Below are 21,519 nucleotides of genomic sequence, written 5' to 3'. Positions count from 1 at the left end.
GGTCTGCTTGTAAAGAGGTATCTGCAAAAAATTAAATTCGCAAACCACATTTGGTATCAGTTTGATATTAAAAACTATTAAAGAATCTGAGGTTTAAATGCATATTGCAACAAAATACAGGCAGCTAACTTCGGGCTTCGAGTTGATACATTAAAAGGCCATCGTTTAAGCCTCATTTGTGAGGGTTGTTTTGACACGAATGGCCCCAAGAAGCACTGTTTGTTAAAGTACCATGAATAAATGTATAATGGAAATGGGCTCACAGGCTCCCTACACACACACACACACACACACACTGTAGAAGAAAGGCCAAAAAGTGAGTTTGTGAAATTTTAAGGTAGTTCTGTATAAAAGAAATACTGATTCCATGGAAATGACTTTGTGATAAATGATGTCCTTAAAGTTAGCCTGTATCACACCTGCAGCATGTAGAACTGAAACGTAATCTGCCAACACTAACTTTTTGATTTGTGGAGGGAGAGAAGAGGGAGTGTGAATTACTGGGAATGCAGACCTGAGGAAAAATAGGAAATGTACATGCTAGAATAGTAAGTGCTAAGTATTAACATGAACTGATCTTCAACATAGCTGTGAAGTAGGGTAAGTTCTGTGTGCACTTTACAGGCCAGGAAACTGGCCTGCTTCAAAGCATCTGTGCAAAAAACAAAACGTAACTCCGGGGTGGTGATGACGTTACTAGCACAGGGACCAAACTCTGTACACTATTTTAAAGACATTTTGTTATGGACAAAGAAAAAAACCAAACTTTTCTACTAAACCTCAGTTTATCATGTCATCTTTACTCACTGGGACTAATGAAAAGGTAGGAAACGATACTTTTTCCTCAGTGAGACATTGCCAATATACAGCTGTTCTTTCGACCCTACGATATTGAACATGCAAAAACAACAATGAAGCTTACACAAAAGCACACTGTTTGCTTGTTAACCTCGGTGTTGCTGCACCAAGGCATCCTGTATCAAGGCTATTTCTATAGAACAACTCTCCAGCAAGCCATATGTGACTTTTTTTTTTCTTAAGCTCTATTCTTTACACCCAAACTTCATGCTAACAGTAATGCAGAAGCTTTCAGCAGACTAGCCTGAGAGCAGCATAAACTGGCCCTCTGTATGGTAAATTATCTACTGGGCTTTTGGAGATCTCCAGGGAACACGATGCAGTATATATGTAAACAGCCTGCAAAAACAGCATATGGAGAGCAACTGGCATGACACTCTAATTCACAGCAAAATCCTGGCATGCTTATAAGATTTGGTCTGGATCGTTACAAGTAAAGCAGCTAATAGCTACTGAACCACAGTGAATTTACAACAGAATAATAGGAAAGAGAAAGGAGTGATCTGGATAAGTAATATGGGAACCCACAAATAATGTACTACAGTTACTACACTGACATCTAGTAATTTGCTATCCATAGTCCATAAGAATCTATTTAATTACATCTGTATCTGTGTACACTAGTCTACTTCACAATTCACTGATACATAGATGTGCTACCACAACAGTTAATAAACAGCACTATTAACACTTGAAATGGCTACAGGGAACACCTTGGAATCTTGCAAACTGCTTGGAAACAGGATTTAATGCAAGTGGTAGGCACGTCTCATTACTGGCTGCAGTGAGGTCAGATGTCTTATGCTACCTTTAAGCATATCTGTTAATTCAGAAGGTTCTTTACCAACTACTAAGCTATGCTACTACCCAGTAAAATAGAGTTAAACAGGAAGTTCACCATGCTGGCAAACAAGCCAGAAAAATGTCTTTAAAAGTTTTGTAAATACTGTTTCCAAGGCAGGTGTGACTTGCGCATTTCAATACAACATTAGTTACGCTTCTCTGACGTGACTGGCTAAAACAGCCTCATGGGGCCAAGTGTAATTCATCACTTGCCTAGACAGGGCAGCAAGTGTGCAGTGACTACCCAGGCTTCCACACTGCTGTCCCAACACTAAAGGCAGATCAGCTTTGAGTCCATGGAGGCTGGAGCATGGCACCAGTGCAGCAGGGAGTGGAATACCTGGGGAACAGGGAAGGGTTTCAGCAGTAGAGAGAGTGGGGCAGGACTTCCTTCAGCTGAGCGAGTGCTGCTGTAATCGAACCTTGCACTGACTGAGTAGGTTATAGCTTTGTACACCTCTGATTCTAAGCCAGTAGCAATCTGCACGGCTTTCCTGCCGCCACTAAAATGTCCCTGGTACTCAATCCACCTCCCCAAACCTGGAAAAGTAGCTAGTTTCCTAACGGGGGGTCACATTAAAAGTGTCATTAAACATAGTGACTATTTGAGCGACGATTGGAAAATGAAATGTGGCCCTGAGGAGAGCAATGGTGCCCCTTGATTGTGAAGTTAATGCCTGCAGGTGTTAAGTCACAGCCACATTGTCTTGCCTCTGTTCCTCGTGCAATACTTTAGGGTTGCTGCCCTCAAGGCCAGTCCTTATTGGTGTGTCTGTGTGCAGCTATGTTTTTTTGTTTTTTTTTTGCATTGACTGGACTCTTGTACAGACCTCAGCGGAAATCCATTGAGTGTTCCAGTTGGGGAGGAAAAAATGAGACAATGCAATGTAGGCCTCAGGTGCTTACATTCATATTGTAATATTTAGCACGTGTACACCACTGAGCAGGACAGTTCTAGCAGTCAGACAGAACTTAGTTCTTTACAGTTACAAGGAAACTCTGGAACAGGTATATAGTTAGAAAAAATACAATGTACTGAACAAACATTATCTCACATGTACAATCAATTTAAGTAAACATTTAAATTGATTATAATTTTGCTAAAATATTAACACAAGTATGTTTTGTGCTGCTAAATTTTCAGTGTTCCCTCTAAGGAAAATATTACTACGGCTCTACTGTACCCTGTAGGAAAATAATTTGATTTTTTTCCCCCAGCAAGACTGATTTGGTAGAGAATCACAATGGTCATATAATTAACGTAGGTGTATAATGTATTGGGATTCAGATGTTCTTTGTCCTCTTAATGTGAGGGTTTCTCAGTGCGTTCCTGTCAACTGCAGCCTTCCCTAATGCATTTGCCTGTTGCATCTCCCTGCTCCAGGCCAGCAGGAAGCGCCTGGCTTAAAGAAGAGCAGCAGTCTGTGGCTTGTCCTCAGCTCCTTTGCTGTTTGGGACAGGAATCCCGTGGCAATGGGATTCAGTCAAGCAGAAATTCTCAGGGGTTTGGAACGTCAGACTGGGTGCAAATTCATCTCAAAGCAGTGCCAAAAATGACTGAAGCTAAACGGGGCGAAGTTTTTAGTTTTGTCACTGTAATGTGAAAAACCTGCTCCGGTTTATTTTTCTAGACACTGGCAGCTAAGCTTGCCTCTTTCAGGTGCAGTAAATGTAACTTTCACTGGAAATGCACATTTTAATCCTTTCTGGATAGTCAGAAATTCAACTAACTCCGTTTTGTCAGTGACAGAAACTGCTTATGACTGTATGTCACTGTTAATTAACATATTTATTTGCAATTTAAATAGCTGTTGAAATGAGCCGCATTGATGACAAAATGGTTTTTACTACAAAAAAAGTGGGGGAAAGTCATTTTAACTAGTTGCTCATCATGAGGTCAGAAGTCATAAGACCTTTCTACTGCCTCACTAACACACACATTTTGCAAACAAGAAATATACTTTTGAACTGGCTCTCGTTTAAAAAAACCAAACAAATTAACCAAATCAAATTGATCCAGATTACCAATGGATGATCTTAAATACAGAGCAAAGCTCCCATCATGGCAGTAGGAGCGTCAATATTTAACTCATCCAGATGTCTGCTATCCTTGAAGTTTGTCCTCAGAGAGAAAATGCCACACAACCACCACCACTGGTCAGCTGGATAACCTGGGACAGCGTATTACTGGGGTAGCCGATCTACTGGCTTTTGTATGGTTTACATTCATTTGATTCTAATAAGCCGATCAGTTTGCAGATGATAACTAAAATTCAGGCATTGTCCCCTTCACATTTTATATTAACTCACTTTGTTAATTCTCTCACATTAATTGAAGATATGGGTCATGGTTTACTCTTCATTTACTGCTCATGCTATCAAGCTGAATGGCTTTTCAGTCTTGCTTTATAACATCTGAATGGTTTACATATTTCTAGCAGCTGCAATGTAACAATATATTCACACCTGAATTTATTTGCTTCTGTTAATGGCAGATGGTGGCACTTGCCAATATCAAAATAAAGGCCAGGCTTTCCAATTGATTAGATTTAAAGTTGAGTCACTGTGTTGTAACACGCCCACACCACTTGTGTAGGCAACTTTAAATGATAGAGTAAATAGCTGTGCAGTATCACTGGGAGCCACCCATTGGAAATTTGCAAACTGTTTAATGTGACAAACCTAACATTGGCATTGAACAGTAACATACCATATTTCCCACTAATAAGTGGTCTTTCCAATTAGCAGACAATCATTTGCAGAATTGTTTTCCAAACCAAGTTGAAAGGGTAATTTTGAATATCCTAAACATACAATGTTGAAGCAGATAAGAGATTTGGTTATTCAACATTTAAAAAAAAAAAAAGTAAAAAGCAAAACCAGTGATGCCTGAATCCTAAGCTAAAGTTTGCACCATGGGTTCAGTTATTTTGTACAGTCCATATATACAAATCAGAAACAACACAGAGATGATTCTTTTTTCTTTTTAAATTTGGCACTTTCCATAGACTCGACTTTCTATGCAGCACAAGAAAGCTCTGTAGTGGCTTCTCGCAGTGGGAAGCTATGAGGCTAGAATGAACGGGTGCTGTGTGTGCAACCCCAGGTTCATCCAAACGAGAACAATTCTGTGTTAGCTCTGGAAGAACGAGATAACCATCAACTCATCAGCTATTGTGTATTCTAACAGGAGAATTATTGTCTACTTTCCCGGGTGCTCAGCAAAATTCAATGCTAACGTTTGGCATTCAAACAAGTCAAAGAGAATTGTGGTGGTGGTTTTGTGGTTGCCACGTGTATTTTGTGTAGTAGCAACCTTCCTTCTGTTTCAAACTTAGGGGGAACACTGCTTTTATAAAAAAACCCTTAGGTAAGACAAGAACCAATACTACTGTACAGAATTCACTGCACAACTAGCTAATAGTAAGTTACCCAGCATTGACTTGCCACATTAAGGAAATGGTACTTAATACACTTGCAATCAACCAGTTAACTGTACTGCACCATGAGAAGACTTTGTCTACTTTTACATGACCGTGCTGAGCCCGCCGTCCTTTAGTAAGTTGGCATCTGGTAACCTTTTGGACTGGTGTCTATGGTCTCAGAAAATGGGGGGCTCTGATAGGTTTCCGTGCTTTCAACGCCGCTGCCAGTGGGGTATCCTGGGTATCCTGTATTGGGGTCAGCGGCAAACTGATCCGTGGCAAAGAGAGACATGTCAGTCCCCAGGTGGTATCTCTGCATGGCCATCACCGTCAGGGCAACCTTTAATGAGGATTAGGGAGTTCAGAGAGTTAGTGAAGGCATCAGCGGGTCATGACACCGTGTTCCTAGACAGATAGTCCCACCCTTGTCTGCCTGTTGGTCACGTTACACGGGCGTGTGTGCCTTCTCCCATCCAGCCCCCTATGCGTGGTACCATCAGCCCCATCCTCCCACGCCTACATCCAAAGGCCACTTCCTCACGGCTGCTGCCAGAGACTCTACTACGTGCTCCCCTTCCCTAGCCTCTGTGCGTGTCAGGCCTCAGACTGTGATTGCTACAGGCCAGGGGCCACCACTCGTTGCTGAGTGTGTGCACAGCTCCTACCGCCAAGCAGGGCTACAGCCTACATGGCTGGAGCCTGCCCCTTGCGTGGTAACCAACAGTTCAACTGCAATGACTAACATGAGGCTAAAAGCCGCGTTTCCCCACACCCCAGGTAAAAGCCAGCGTCTGTTGGGGATGGTGGCCTCGCTGCCGGGGGTCAGTGGAACCAGCTCTCCAGAGCCAGTCAGTGTTGGGTGATGTTCCTGCCCCTGGCTGGCCAGCCAGGTCTGGGGGCAGTACAAGGCCCTCTGAGCCTGAGACAGCCTTTCCTGGCCTCTAGACCCCGAGAGCCGCTTGCGTTGCTGTAACCACCGGCAGAATTCGGGTCATTGTACTGAGTCAGATCTTGGTAGGCTCACAAACCCAGCCAGTAGGGCAATTCTGCAGAGACTCTTTAACCCTTCTTTTGAGGTTGCAAATATTCAGGTCATAGACTGTGGGAGATGTGAACAGTGGCGCTGCAGGAATGACACACCTGCTTTTACTTCAGGCTGGTTCGGTAACAATTCAATTAGTTTACACATGCCAGGCTTGCGGAAAACTGCCTGCAGAAGCTGTCTAGCTGCTGACAACGTCTCTGCCATGTCTCACTTTGATAGACTAGCAGCACCCAGGTAATATCTGTTTAGTTTCTGTGTATTGATTATGTAAAGCACAAGGGTTTATTAGCAACAGGCGCGGGCTCAATGTCAGAATAGCTCTGCACTGATGGGGGGGGAAGAAATCGAGTGGCAAAGGAGTCGAACCACTTCAAAACTGTGACAACACCTGGGTAACTGCACAAAACTCAGCAACGTTCTCAGCTTCACTGGAATGTCGGCCAGTTTCATTAAAAGGATGTCTGTGATGGCCGCAGATCTGTGCTATTCTCATAGTCTTCACTCTGAACCCCCCATTGACATCAGGATGGGACTCACCCGGGGAGAGAATAAGAATCCAGCCATGTGCACCTGGGAGCAAAATTTTCCCAGAGCTTCTATGAAAGGCTTCATTCATCTTGAGAAAGGATTTTACAGGGAGCTGTGGAGCTGGCTTTGGTATGAACTCCCAGGATTGCTCTTGAGGCACAGGGTCAGTGAAGCGACAAACTGGGCCGGTGCACTCAGCACCGAGCAGCTTCCGCTGAGAACAATGGGGAATCCCCAGCCCTGAGCACAACAGGTGCTGCCAGGAGCTGCGCTCGACTGCAAAACTGTCCAAAAGGCTCGGGGTATGGACTGGAGAGCGAACTGTTTGTGTCCCAAGCTGAACCGCTAGAGGGAGCCTGGCTGGCTGGCGGATTCATAGAATCATAGAACATCAGGGTTGGAAGGGACCTCAGGAGGTATCTAATCCAACCCCCTACTCAAAGCAGGACCAATTCCCAACTAAATCATCCCAGCCAGGGCTTTGTCAAGCCTGACCTTAAAAACCTCTAAGGAAGGAGATTCCACCACCTCCCTAGGTAACCCATTCCAGTGCTTCACCACCCTCCTAGTGAAAAAGTTTTTCCTAATATCCAGCCTAAATCTCCCCCACTGTAACTTGCTCCTTGTTCTGTCATCAGGTACCACTGAGAACAGTCTAGATCCATCCTCTTTGGAACCCCCCTTCAGGTAGTTGAAAGCAGCTATCAAATCCCCCCTCATTCTTCTCTTCTGCAGACTAACCAATCCCAGTTCCCTCAGCCTCTCCTCATAAGTCAAGGATTGGTAATGGGGATATACAGCCCTTCCCTGCTGGGTCACTTAGGCTATTCCAGCCCCAGTTAGGGAACACCCAAAAGCTATTAGTGCTGGGAGGCCCGAGCAGGAACGAGTGGGTTGCCATGAATGGGGCCATACATTGCGAGGGGGTATTTGGGCAATGGACTGCACCATTTTTAGCAAAGCAGCTGCCCAAAAGTCCGCCCGTCACTGGGCATAAATGGAACTAATCCAACCCATGCAAAAGCCTATCTGGGTCAGCCCCCATCCATCTGACACATCACACGCAACAGCCAGGCTGAGTGGTGGTGATCTGGGCAAGGAGGGAAGTTGCCCAGTGGCCAATAGGACGGGGAGGGCGTCTCTCCCAGCGCCTCTTTGTGGCCTGCTGTATTAACTACAGAGTGCAGCAATAAAGAGATCCGGGCCTGTGAGTTCAGTGGAGCTACAGAGAAGCTGGGATGAAAAAAGATTTATTGGGATAATTATAGAGCCAGGGAGCTGGAGAACCCCAGACATGAGAAGTTCCAGTTCCTATAGTGCAGGAGGATGGATTCACTGCAGATCTCACTGGGGAATATGCTCACGACCCCATATACAGCTTACGTGGCAATGACAGGAAGTGTGGGGGAGCACAGACTCTCCCCTTCACACAACCCCGAGCACACAGAGTATTGTCTGACAGATCATTTCAGCTGGATGGCCAGGCCGGTCTGGTTGTGTTACCAGTTGGAGGTGTGAACTCCAACAGGGCATCCTAAGGGAATGATGGGTCAGAGATTAGCTTTCTGTACACGGTGCCTGTCTAATTCAGGCAGTTATCAGTTTTGCTGTCATATCTAGCACATCTTCTGGGTAAAGTACTGCAGCAATTCAACATGACACGCATGTACCAGAGGAGCACTACGCTGATAGATGACTCCTACTGAGGGAGACAAGCAAAGCAGCTCGTTCTTGCTATTTGCAGGCAGGACACCTTGGGCTGTGATCTTGTCAGATCTCGCAAGCTAAGCCGTGTTGGGCCTGGGCAGTACTTGGGTTAGGGGGTGCTGCTGACTGGCTTGCAGAGGAAGATGTACAACTGAAGTGCATTTGGATGGTGACTGAAAAATTGCCTGGTGCTCTTTGCAGGAGTCCGGGTATCCTGGACCAATTCTATCTTGAGGGATACATTCTACTTGTCCTACCTATATTAATTGGCTGCTCTGAGGATATCAGTTCTTTCCATGGGCTTGTTACGCTCTGAGGCACAAGGCAGAGCAGGGCTTGCTGTAGCTGTGCTCACACTGGTTTTTCATACTGTGTGTTTCGTTCTTTCACTTCTGTTATTGCCTTTTTTATGGTTAAAGGAAGCACACTGCTTTACTTTCATTTCTCTCGCCCCTGGGATTTGCAGGAAGAGCTGACAAATCAAACCGAGGCCTAGAGGCAGAAAATGGAAAATATCTGTCCTGGAGGGGGGGGATTTTCCAACGCACTCACCACTGGTCTTGCTCTGCTCCCCGATAGGTCAATGATTAGTGATAAAGCCTCCCACTGGTGCAGTGAGAGCAGAGTTAGGTCAACCCGGAGAGCTGCTGCACACCCCACTCAAAGACAACTTTCCTGCCAGAGGAGGCTTCTGGGAGGCGGAACCTCTCTGGCACTTCACTGGACGGGCTAGTAGCTGGGAAGCATTTCTGTGGGTTTGGGGATTTGTTTCTTGAAATCAAATCACTCACCGAGCTCTAACTACGGCCACTGAAATGATGGTGTTTACAGGCTTGCTCGCTAGTTTCAGTGGCAGGTGGGGGCACTCGGCACTCCACAGGACTGGGGCTTGGGAGGCTGGGGGAAGTTTGGAATTTCCCAGACTAAAGGGAGTTATTCAGCCAAGAACCCACAAGTTTCAGCCTTACTCCTCAGAGGGTTGGCGGTTTCACTATAGTTGCACTGCAATTATTTCTTTACTACAAACCTCTTTGTTGGGCAGAACCCCGGTTCCCCAATCACATTTCCTAATTCCCCTTTCTGCCGCTCGGCTGTGCTCAGATCGGATTTCATTTCCCTGTTTCTTTTCCCTCGTGACCTTTGCTGTCTCCTGGGCCCTTTCTGCTGCAAACTCTTTGTTCCTACCAGGAGGGTGAATGATCATGGAGCTGTACGTAGCCTGGTGACACAGCTAAGGCCCAGCACCATGCTTGGAAAGCTGGCGTGGGAGTGGCATCTTGGAGGATGACGGCTACCAGAGCTCCCACCTCACATCACAGAGCAGGCAGGACAGGCACAGACTTAGTGCTTATCTATACTAGGAAAACTGAGACAGGTACCATCTGCTCAGCTCCTATGGCGGGAGCTACTGCGGACACGGTGCAGGCGTCTTCCCCCACCTGCTCAGAACCCGGTAAAAACCCTGCCAATCTGCACTACAACTTCAACTACTGCTACGCTCCTCCCCGGGGAACTAGCAGCCTGGCTTTTCCCAGAGTCACTGCAGCCTTTTGATTGATCAGAGCGCTGAAATTCCCAAAATATCAGTGTGATAACTGACAGTGATGGCAGGGTGTGTGCAGTTCTGGTGAGATATCTGGGGTAGCCCATTGCACCGTGGTGAGGTTTCTAGTGATCCTGCTACTTCATCCTCCTGCACTGTGGCAGGACTGGTTTTGGGGTCCCCAAACCATAACTCGTACCTGGGTAGCTAATCGGTCCCTGAGACAATGATTCCAACTGCTCTCTAGACAACGGGATTTGTTGGCCCCAAATTGTTCTTTTGGCCATAAAAACATTCCTAAAGGTTCTCCCTGCTGAAGCTCCGCTATGAAAGAGAATCAGAGCCCGGATTTCCCTCTGTGCCCAGGAACTCCCCGCACGGTGCCATGTCCCTGAATGAAATGAGAGACACACTCTTAACTCCGTCGGCACTCAGTGGCTGAGGGCACAGATCCACTTACACTGAGGCCATGGGAATCCTGCCCTTCGCTCCACTGGGTGCAGGACCCATCGCTGGACTCACATCGCCAAGGATGAGGAATAGCACGGCCCTGGTAACCATGCGCCTTGGATTAATCTAATGCAGTGGGCACTGTGCTGCAGTCCCTTGTCTCTGTTGGTTATTTCCTGTAGGCCATGATTTCCTCCCACCCACATATCTGTGATCGGCGAAGCTCTGGAACCTCAACTCACCCAAGAGAGGATGGAGAAGAATGAGAAGGCGATGGCTGCCCGGGCGGCATCTGCTCCTTGAGACACCCCTCTGCCATCTGGTGTGTGCTGCCACTGGTTGGCCAGGAAGCAGAAAGCTATGAACCACAGGAAGGACCACAAACCTGGAAGAGAAGGAAGGTTGTTAGTGGGGGCCACAGCCAACTGGCATTGCTAGTACGCGCCATAGAGAATCGCAGACCTTCCAGCTCTCTGAAAACCAGGGTTTCACGGGAAGCCAGGACATAGGACTGGAAGGGCCCTCAGGGGTCCATGGAGCCCAATCCCCTGCTATTGCAGACAACCCCCTTATATCATCCCCTGCATAAACTTACTGAGCTTCATCTTAAAACTAGCTAGATTTCCATCTGGACCCCCAAGGACAGAGGCACCCTGAAACACCAGTCCCTTCTGACAATCCTGGCCAACGCTGGTAGGTGTATCTATAGCACCTTTCATCCCAAAGGCCCTCAAAGAATTTTAAACACATTTAGAGCCAAAGCTCAGAAATCTCCACCCAGGCAGGAAGTCCTGTTGTGCTCAGTGGGTCTATCCACACCACTAAGGACTGCAGCCTTGGGCTGTTAAGCTCATGTTCCTACCATGCTCGGAGATGGCTTCACCCACCTATCTAATGCAGCCACCTCTGGGTGGAAAGTGGCAGCTGTTTTAACAGCTGACTGTACCCAATGGAAATGGCAGTGGGCCCTTAGAAAGCCAGATTGTAATGCCCTGAGGTGGAATGTGGCCAGGTCAGTGAGGTCAATGCCCTTACCCTTGACCCCAAGGGTTCAGGGCCTTGGTTCTGTGTGTTGCAAAAGGAACAAGCAAAAGCAGGAAAATGAACTGTTCTTGTGAACCGATTCCCCAATCTGCCCACGCAGCACCCAGGGAAGCACATGGCCTCAGGCTCCCTCTTCTCTGCTGCTCTCACGTAAACGGGCTATCGTTCTGTAGCCTGACGGAGACAGGGACGACAAAGCTGGTGATCATTTCCTACTGGAATCCAAGGCTGGCTGAGACTGCAGATCCCTCCCGTCCAGGCACTTGACAGCATCAGTAGCTGGTACTAAGGTCTTGGGGGAAAGCAACCCCTATCAGGAAGCAAACACCACTGTCACTCCCTTCAGCGGATCTCCGGGCCCCACGGGGTGTCCGTGTTCAGGCATTTATGCTTTCAGGTGAAACCCTGACTGGCCATGGCAGTTACCTTCCCCCTAGCTGACAATTTCAAAGCGTTGGAGTACGACGGCAACGCGAACACTGGGAACTGGGCCGCAGCGCTGTCAGGCAGGAGGCTGAGGAATCCTGACTCTTAAAAAGGAATGTAGCAAGTCACGGACTATAAACCTGTGGGGCCAGCTAGCTGCAGAGTCACTCTGGGACTGTGGGGAAAGAAAAACGAAGCTTGTTTGTTCCTATTTTACTTTGCCAGAGGCTTTTAAGTACAAAACAAAACAGTGTTTTTCTTGGCGCAGAGATTTGTGTGCGCGCACACGCCCAAGTCTTTCAGTTCCTGAGATTGTGTTAAATATACTTTGAGGAAACAGCACAAAAATTTCTCCTACTGCAGAGCCTGGAAAACTCCCCCTTACCAAACAAATCCAAATCTTCAGCTGTCAATTCCCCCCTGGTTCTGTATGATTCATTTGTCTCCAGGGTGGGCAAGGTCTGTGGACCTTATTACTCAAAGAAAGGAAATTCCCAGGTAAAACCAGAGACATTTTCCTATTCTTCATCGTGCTAAGGGCCACAGATTTGTTACAATGGGGGTTTCACAGCAGTGCCTCCAGGGTGAGAAGTAGGATCATCCTTGAAATATGGACAATGAAAACAAGGTCTGTTATATCTCCTCCCTCTTCCCCTGGACATTGAGGCTTGGAGGAGACTTCTGCCAGAACAATGGCACTGGCTAAGATTGGATGACCAAGACGGAGAACTTGGTGAATCTATGTATTGATGGCCGTGGGGCTGCCCAGCCGTTCTCAATGCAAGAGACAGGCCTTCTCTGCCAGGCTGTCAGTGCTCCTAGGACTGGACTTTGATGCTTAATAGACAGAAGACGACTACTTGAATTTACTTTGGGCCGGGAGGACCCTCAGTCTGAATTCAAAGTACAGCAGTGGGTCTCATCAGAGAAAGTGCTCAGCTTCAAAAGCTAATCTGATTGGAGATTGTAGCTACTGGGACGTCTCTACAGGTGGAGAGGAGAGACAGTGACACCCCCTGCAGGGGTTCAGTCTGGAGAGCGCTGCCAGGGGCCAAACGAGGTTCCAAGGTCATGCTCTCTGACCTGGGGGGTGGGGAATAAGGGTTGACACTCTTACACCATCACCTGGAGGCCTGCCCAGAGGTACTGGAGTCCGTTTCACTGGTTTGACGTGGTGGTTGGTTGAACTATAGATTGTGCACCGACCAGCAGGATCTGTTTATTGGTGATTCTTGTTGGGGTCCCTGAGGGTGATAATCACTTCCCCCAAATATCCACTTGGAACCCTGGATTGCTGCTGTGGGGAGGAGGTGGTGGCAAGGCCTGGGAGGCTGCTGCAGAAGCTGGGAACAATAACACAGACATTGAGGTGTCGCCGGGGCAGCTGGGGCCGACAACCCATTCTCTTCAGAGTGGCAGGAAATCCCCATCCCGCTATTCCATCTCCCCAGGGAGCGCGAGAAGGGAGACAGAGCACGAGCGTGTCCAGGGCCGCTGTGGACGTCTGAAATGTCGTTTCCCAGTCCTCAGCGCTCTGCTGGGAGGAGGCGATGCTCTGACATTCCTTGTTCGTTTTCAGTACATATTTTTTCATTATTTGCGCCCTGAGCTGGCCCTCCTCCCCTCCGGAGGAGGAATTCCCTCGCTGTGTGTGTGCGCACGCCCAGAGGAATCAGCACAGGTCTGGGACCTGCTCCTTCCCACACTGATCCGCCACGCCGTGCGCTGATTTTATTTACTCGCTTATTTCCCCCATGGCGTTTGCCCCCGTGATCCGGCTCCGAGGTGGGTCAGAGGAACGGAGCGTGGAGATTGCTCTGGAAATATTTCCAGGGGCTAGCCAGCTCCCTGCCGTCAGAGACCAGCCACGTCGTCTCTCCTCCCTACACTGGCCCCTTCTGGCTCTCTCAAGGAAGGAGCTGAGCTGGGACAATGGACAGGCTCCCCAGCAGCCCTAGCTTTCTCTACTGCGTAGGAGCCACATGGGTCCGATAGGTCGGTTTCCCCTGGAGGGCCAGCCTGGGATATCAGCAGGGATCCCCTGGGAGGTCTGTTAGAGGAGAGAGCTGGGCCCAAAGGCCCCTGACTGCAGTCTCCATCCGTGCTGGGTCCATTTTCCCAGAGGGTGCTGAGCTCTGCGGCGAGGAGCATGCCAGCTGGTGCAGGCTCTAGGGGCTCGGGCATGAAGATCTTCCATCTGGTGTCACTGTCCCTCTGGAGAGGAGGGACTTGGGGGCTGCTCTGTCTCCCTTCTCGCGCTCCCTGGGGAGATGGAATAGCGGGATGGGGATTTCCTGCCACTCTGAAGAGAATGGGTTGTCGGCCCCAGCTGCCCCAGCCACACCTTAATGTCTGTGCTATTGTTCCCAGCTTCTGCAGCATATTAGTTTTTCTAATCCTGCCTGGCCTAGCTCACTAGCCTCAGCCGTTGCAAATGCCTCCAAAGGGGAAGCAGAGCTGAGGGGACAATCTCCCCCCAAGGGCAAATGCAGCCCTGGAACACAGCTGGGAATTAGACGGACACTTGACTGAGCCACAGGGTTAGTCAGAAGGCTGAAATCAAGTTTGAAATTTCCCTCCAAAAAGCTCAGCCGCAGGAGGGCTGGGGAAGCCGCTGGGACGGGATGGGGACACACACAGACGGACACGTCAGAGGCCAGGCATTCCCCTGCTGCTAGTGTCTGACAGGGCTGGTTCTGCCCCCCGAGCTGTAAGCAGGCCGAAGTATCCACTGTGCACCACAACATGATGAAACAAAGGAAGGTGCTAAGACGAACTGTAAAAGTCAGTGGATAATTATAGTTTTGGGATCTGCAGACATCAGAGTGCAAACACCAGAGAAGAGATGTCACCGCCATAATTACAGCCTGGTTTTAAACAAGCTCACGTCTGCGGGAGCAGCTGGAAGAGCAGATGGAAGAGAAAGCAGCACATGCTGAACTGTACAGCTTCAGTGTCTTTGCTGCTTGGGCCACAAGACAATATTCGAGAGGGATTCGGGTGTCAAAATTCTCTGTCCCATTCCAATAACAACCAAGCTTGGTACGTCTGCACTGCCCGCAACACCGAGCTCCCAGCTTGGGTCCACAGGTTTGCGCTACAGCTCTCAAATCAGCTGTGTAGGCATTGCTGCTCGGGTTGGAGCCTGGGCTCCGAGATCCCACGAGGAGGGAGGGCCCTGAGCGCAGACAGCGACATTGCAACGGCCCCAAGCTGGGACCAGCATTCCAGGTCTACCACAGACTGAATGTCCAGTCTTCATCCCAGTGTGAGAAACCTCCCTGGCTACTAACCCTTCCTTCCAACCATCATAGACTGTAAACGGTCCTTCTTTCTGAGTCATGGGCAATTATATTTTGTGTCGGAGTGTCTACAAACATACATATATGTACGCAGTCATGCGCACACACAAGGCTAGAGTCTCAGCTGGCCTACACCGGTGCAGCTCCACTGACAGAACGGAGCTGAGGACGTGCCTCATAATTAGAGCTGGCCAGAGGACGACAACACCGTTTTGTGACAAGTTTGGAAATGGGTTTTGTTCCGCACTGGGATGGAAACCAAACCTTTGGCGGGTTGTCCGTAAGTGGAAGTGTGTCAAAAGGCCGGTTTTCAGATCACAGAGATCAGGTGCTCTTGCTCACCTCCCAGAAGGTTCATCCTGGACCTGAGAAACTTTCATCAAAATTGATACATCTTCGTGGAACGTTTTGATGTCGACAAAACGGCATCCTTCGACGCAAAACCGTTTCGTCCAAGTATCTACGCAGCTTTTCCTTCTTGTATTTGTATTTTTGTTTTGGTCACTTCCCAGGTGCATTTTCATTGTTTTAAATCAAACCAAATAACAATGTAAACATTACACACGGAAAGAACAGGGCAAAGCGGCAGCAACGATCCAAAGGGAAACAAGAAACCCATCCTCATAGGGCAAGAAAAAAATGAAAGTCCAGGTATCAGAGGCGGCAGGCTGTAAAGTCGCCAGTGGACTATGTGACACACCGACAGCTTCTTTCAGCATCCTGAATGAGCCTTATGGAAGGAGGTTAACCCTTTACTGAACTAGTTTTAACATCTTTGGGATTCATTGGATTAAAACATCCAATTGTGCACGTGTTACTGTGACATGGTATGCACCTTCTCAAGTGAGGAGGGGCCACGCTAATGTACTTCCTCTGCTATTCACCCGCTGAAGCCACCCCCCTGGAGAGGTGCGCAGATTAGTTCCAACTCGATTCTCCAGGGCCCAACAGACAAAGAAAGGAGAAATAGCCTGGTTTTAAACTGCCTCAGGGCCTCCTTCCTGATCCAGCAAACGGACAGGACCCCTGCTCCACACAGCGCTCCATGGGTTGGATGGATTGAGCCTGCCGGAATCCATGCTAGGGGGTGGAGTTAACTCTGATAAGCCTGTTAGTGGGCACGTAGGTTCTTCTATTGTTTTTAATATGGTTTCTCTCTAAAGCTTTTTACCTTAAGAATAAAGCAGGCGTGCACAGGAAGTGCCATGTGATCCCTTATAACTGTAGCAATTACACCTGTTAACGTGTCTCTGAAGAGAAAGCCAGCGGGTGTTTCTGGGCTACCTGGCCGTGCTGGGAAATACACAGTGAAGGCAGGGATCTGTGCAGCCTGGGAATACCCTGGTCAGAAGGGTGAGAGAGATGCAGGTCTCCACCCAGAAAGGCAACGGCTGGGGAGTGGGTGTGTGACAGATTTTCATTACCAATCCTCAAGTATCAGAGGGGGAGCCGTGTTAGTCTGGATCTGTAAAAGCAGCAGAGAGTCCTGTGGCACCTTATAGACTAACAGACGTATTGGAGCACGAGCTTCCGTGGGTGAATATCCACTTCGTCGGATGACATGTATCTGACGAAGTGGGTATTCACTCACAAAAGCTCATGCTCCAATACGTCTGTTAGTCTATAAGGTGCCACAGGACTCTTTGCTGTTATTACCAATCCTCGTCATCCTGGCTGGACCATGGAGGGGAAATACAGGTGCAGCTGCCCTGGACTGTGACAGATTAATCTGGAGATGTTTAAAAAACGTAACTGAATTTTAGAGCTTGCATGGTGTGTCGTACAGTCCAGCTCTGCTCAGCTCACTGGCCGCCAATGGCAGGTTTCATGCCCCAGGCCTGTCAGAGCACAAGTGGATACGACAGTCTTTGATCGGTGGGACTACAGAGGCTGCAAGCTCCAGTACAATGAAGCACTTTTTCCAGTCTCTGCTGTGAGACCTGTTTGTTCACATGCTGGTTATGAAAGCAACTAACTGCCCGCCACTTATCTGTGCGTGTCTGGGGGGAGGGGGTGGGGTGTATGGGTGCAGTACTACGTGTAAACAATGCTTGGGCAGCAATCAGTTTAGAGAAGTGGAGACAGCGAATATACAAACCTGGTAAAAAATATCTGGAAGCTGCAGGGTTCCCCAGCCACTGGCCGTGGCTGCAGCTGGGCAGTGTGGGGAGTCCCAGCTGCAGCTGGGCAGTGTGGGGAGTCCCAGCTGCAGCTGGGCAGCTGCAGGGGATCCACCGCCATGGTTGGCCAGCTGCGGGGAGTCCCCACACCTGCTCGCCGCAGCTGGGCAGCTGCAGTTCTGCCAGCCCCGTGCCGAGGCTGGGCAGCTGCAGGGTCTGCCAGCCACCAGGCTGGGGACTGGGAGCTGCGAGGGCGCGGCTGGCTGGGAGCTCCAGCCCCAGGGCAGAAAATGTCACGGAGGTCAATGGAAGTCACAGATTCCATGACTTCCGTGACATAATCGTAGCCGCACTGATCACGAATAGGAGATCCCATTGTATGGTGGCACTGAAGAAACAAGTGTCCAGGGACCAAGATGATGGGCACAATAGAAAAACGCCTAAGATAGGTACAAGTGAGTACACTTTCCTGCCTCATCTTATCCTTCTAGTTCTAGTGACCACACAGGGTTTGTAGATCTGCCATGTAAAAGTCTCCCAAGAAAGGAGGTTAAATCCCCATCACTTAGGCTAGAGCTTCACAAACTTTTTTCATGGGGTAACCCCACTTTAATCATCTCATGGACAACTCCCCTCCCCTTGGTGATCTCATGAATCACTCGCCCCCACACTGCCCACCTCATGGATCACCTCGCTTCCCACCGGTCACGTGTTGGGTCACCTCGTCTCCCATTGGTCACTTCATGGTTCACCGGCTCACCCAATGGTGCACTTGCGGACCCCTCCCCTCCCAGTGATCACCTCACCTCCCTTCCCACCGGTGGCCTCATGGATCACTGCACCTACCATTGTTGACTAAAAAACATCCCTGTAGTGACGACAACAGTTGCTTACAAGGAAAAATCATACTGGATAAATGTATTCCTGGGTTTCCATGAATGTGGTTTAGCAGCTGGAAATGGACAGAGGAGCCAAGACCAAGAGACCAGTGAGTTCTGCACAGACCACCAGCAAATTTTCTGAGCAGCAGCAGTGGCCCATGGACAAGCTTTTGGAAACCTCTGATTTGGGCCATGTAGAAACAGCCTGGACAAAGCACTACAGGGGGCATTCCTGCCCTGGCTCTCACGGGGATGGAGTAGACTGTGTAACAGGACTGAGCGATCTCTGATCTCTAGGATCTCACTAAGCTCCACGCCCCACTGATCTCACAACTATGTGCGCTCTTGCTTAGTAGGCCTGACACAGTAGCTCTCGTTTAGGGAAGTTCAGCTGAAGTGTTGACCAAGACGGGACTGAAGACCCAGGCTCTAAACATGGAATTCTTTAATTTACACTGGACCCAGTGACAAGCAGCCCCAGATTCTGCTCGCACTTTCGTCAGCTAAACCCAGAGCGGCTTCTCCGCTGGCTTTAGCGGAGTGACTCCGGATTCACTCCCATGTAAGTGAGATCGAAGGTTAGCCCGATGATTGCTGTTCCACACCCTGCCTCTAGGCTCCCACGTCTCATCAACATTCCCGGCGCTCAGATGCCCCGATGCTCACAGCCACGGTGATTATTACTGTTTGCTTGCACACAATGAAAGCAGCCGCCCGGCAGGGCAAAGCACACTGGTGCTGCTGGATGGTTTCAAATCTCTCACTCATACTTGATGCTGGGTCCCTCACAAGCCCTGTAGTCACATGACCTGCATTTAAAGGGTTTGTTTAGGAGGCATAAAGTGGCTTATTTTCCACTGTAGGCATTCGTGGGGGGAAAGATCTCTCTCCAGGAAAAATTAAGCTCTTTGCAATCCATACCCAGAAAACACAAAAAAGGGCGAAATGGGGTAATTTACACTCATTGACATCTACAGAGCTACATCCCCAAACCTTCAGCTGCTTCCTAGCAAAATATCTTTTCACATGATCCCTGTGCATTAGATTGCAACAAACATACACCAGTATAAAGCCTTAGAACCAACCCTGTGGCTTTCCCCCAGGAGTAGGCTTGAAAGGATAAGATTTTTATCAGTAATTAGTGGGTAAACGTCAATTTCACCATAAACACACAAACCAACAAAAGAACATTTCCATCAATAATAATCGAAATGTACGGACAGGCCAAGTCAGAAAAATGCTGCTTGAGAACTCATTAAAGCTGGCTTTAAGGATATTTACTTGTGTATAGTTTGACATGTCGTGTTGATAATTTGTGTTTTAACAGTGACAAAGCTTTAGCTTTTTGAACCTCAACTTTGATCGTATTAAATAATTGTCTGATCCCTCTGTAATTTTCCCAAACTGAACATTTCAATCGATCACAAATGGAAAGAAATTCATAAAAATAAACATAAATATTGTCTGTTGAAATTATAAGATATTAAAAATCAAATTCTGCCAGGCCTCTCTCCGAGTGACTCCCTTGGAAATCAATGGGAGGTGCACACACAAGGGCTGCGGGATCGGACCTGTCAGTGGCAGAAACCCCACGATTACACAGGTTATACACCTAAGGAGACCGGCGTAAGTGAGGGAAGAATGAGGCCTTGAATCAGAAGAGCAGCATTTTACGCACACCTTGCACAGCGTAAATGGCTACACAAGGTACAGGATGGTGGAGAGGGGCAGACCTTGACACTGAGATTTTCAAAGCAGCCTAAGGTATTTATTTGGATGCTCAATTCCCACTCAAATGAATGAAGCCTAGGCATCTAAATCCCTTAGGGGGCATTGTAACTCTCAGCCTCCCTAAGCATTGTACACTAGCTTTCTGAGTCTTTACGGTATATTTCCAGCTACTGTGGGTACAGAATATTCCCTCCCACACCTCTCTGGAGTGTTCTACCTGGCACTTTTCACTCTTAACAACAGACATTGATGGTGATGTGACGATGCACTGACAGGTGCTTTCATTTGGGATCAGACAGTTGCAAGCTCCCTGGTGCTGGAAAAATCACCCTCGGACTTTTAAAACATGAGGGCTGGAAATCCAGAACCTCAGGCCAAATGCAACTTCCAGATGGGCTGAGCTCAGGATGATCCTGCTGGCTCAATGGATTCAGCTACCGCCTACAGCTCGTGGCCTGGTCCGCTCCCATTTAGGTCATTGGGACTTTTGCCTTTGATTACAGGAGAAAGGTCTGACACTGTAAGTTTTCCAGCAAAGGACCCAGCTACAGTAAACACCATAGCCCCTGCTCCTGGATTCAGGTGATTATATCAGAATCTCAGTTTGTATTAAAAAAAAGTAAGTCTCTAACCCTCATGGTTTGGAGGGGGGAGCTTGAAAGCATGACCCAGAAACATCTGCCTGAGTCTGCAGAGAGACTGAAACAATAGCTCTGAAAGGAGTGAACTTCCCAATGTGTCTCAAAAGAGAATTAACTCCTAGATCCATTGCTCCAGGGGGCCTCGCCAATTCCACCCAGCAGAGGGCTGTGAACGGCAGGGGCAGAATGCAGTAGATGTGGCCCATCCACCCAAGCAGATAGACCTTGACTGCTGAGCTAATTACAGGGACTTGCTGCCACCCTTACTGCTTCAGAGGGTAGGGGGTCCTGTTGTCCCTGCCAGAGAGAGAAAATGGGACCCCATACTGCTGCCCTTGCCACTTCAATTGAGAGGCAGAGCAAAGTGGGGCCCCCATATGTTGGTGTGTCTAGCGCCTCGGATTGCCTTAATCCAGGCCTTGGCAACCTCCAGCGCCAACACAGCCCAGCCAACGGCATACCTGAAAACCCCAGGTCCAGCAGGACAACCCGTTTCCGGTCCTTCACGCTGCTGATCTGCTGGAAGTAGAGGTCAACGATGAAGAAGAAGATGCAGGCGAAGAAGGCAATGATGCCGATGGCGATGCCATAGTTGCAAGCATCCTCGTTCTTTTTGAAGACGCACCTGAGTTCCGCATCCTTCTCATCGTTGACGTAGCCCTCGTTGACGATGGAGCCGAACACCACGATGGAGAAGACCTAGGAAGGGGAAAGCACAACTGGCAGCTGTTTACACTGAACTCTGTTTTCTAACAGCGAGATAATTGGACTCAGTCTTCCATTTGATTCCATGGCAACGTGGCACTCATTAGAGGGATCCCTATGCTTGCCTGGTTGGTGGCTTAAAAACAAAGGGCTGGTGAAGGATTCCCAGTTCCTCCATCATAGCGATTTCACCTTTGCTTTGCAGTGAGTCGGTTTGCAATGCATTTTAGGGGACATTCTTCTCGATCCACACCAGGCAGAGAGAGAATA

The 21,519-nt window shown here is 48.5% G+C and overlaps 1 protein-coding gene across 1 annotated transcript in view; it reads right to left on the bottom strand.

Annotated features, from left to right (window-relative positions):
• Positions 1-1,036: 1,036 nt before the first annotated feature.
• The window catches only part of SYNGR3 (synaptogyrin 3), a 39,296-nt gene continuing 18,813 nt past the window's right edge, over positions 1,037-21,519 (bottom strand). The window contains exons 2-4 of the mRNA XM_039490626.1: positions 21,006-21,243; positions 10,642-10,784; positions 1,037-5,466 (exon numbers count right to left, since the gene is read on the bottom strand). Coding sequence (XP_039346560.1) covers positions 5,257-5,466; positions 10,642-10,784; positions 21,006-21,243 — 591 coding nt within the window. The 3' untranslated portion in view covers positions 1,037-5,256. The remainder of the gene's footprint in view (positions 5,467-10,641; positions 10,785-21,005; positions 21,244-21,519) is intronic.

Source organism: Mauremys reevesii, linkage group 10 (genome assembly GCF_016161935.1).
Source record: "Mauremys reevesii isolate NIE-2019 linkage group 10, ASM1616193v1, whole genome shotgun sequence".
NCBI classification, from domain to species: domain Eukaryota; kingdom Metazoa; phylum Chordata; order Testudines; family Geoemydidae; genus Mauremys; species Mauremys reevesii.
Note: the sequence above shows the minus strand (reverse complement) of the source record. Positions and strands in the feature narration are given on the sequence as shown.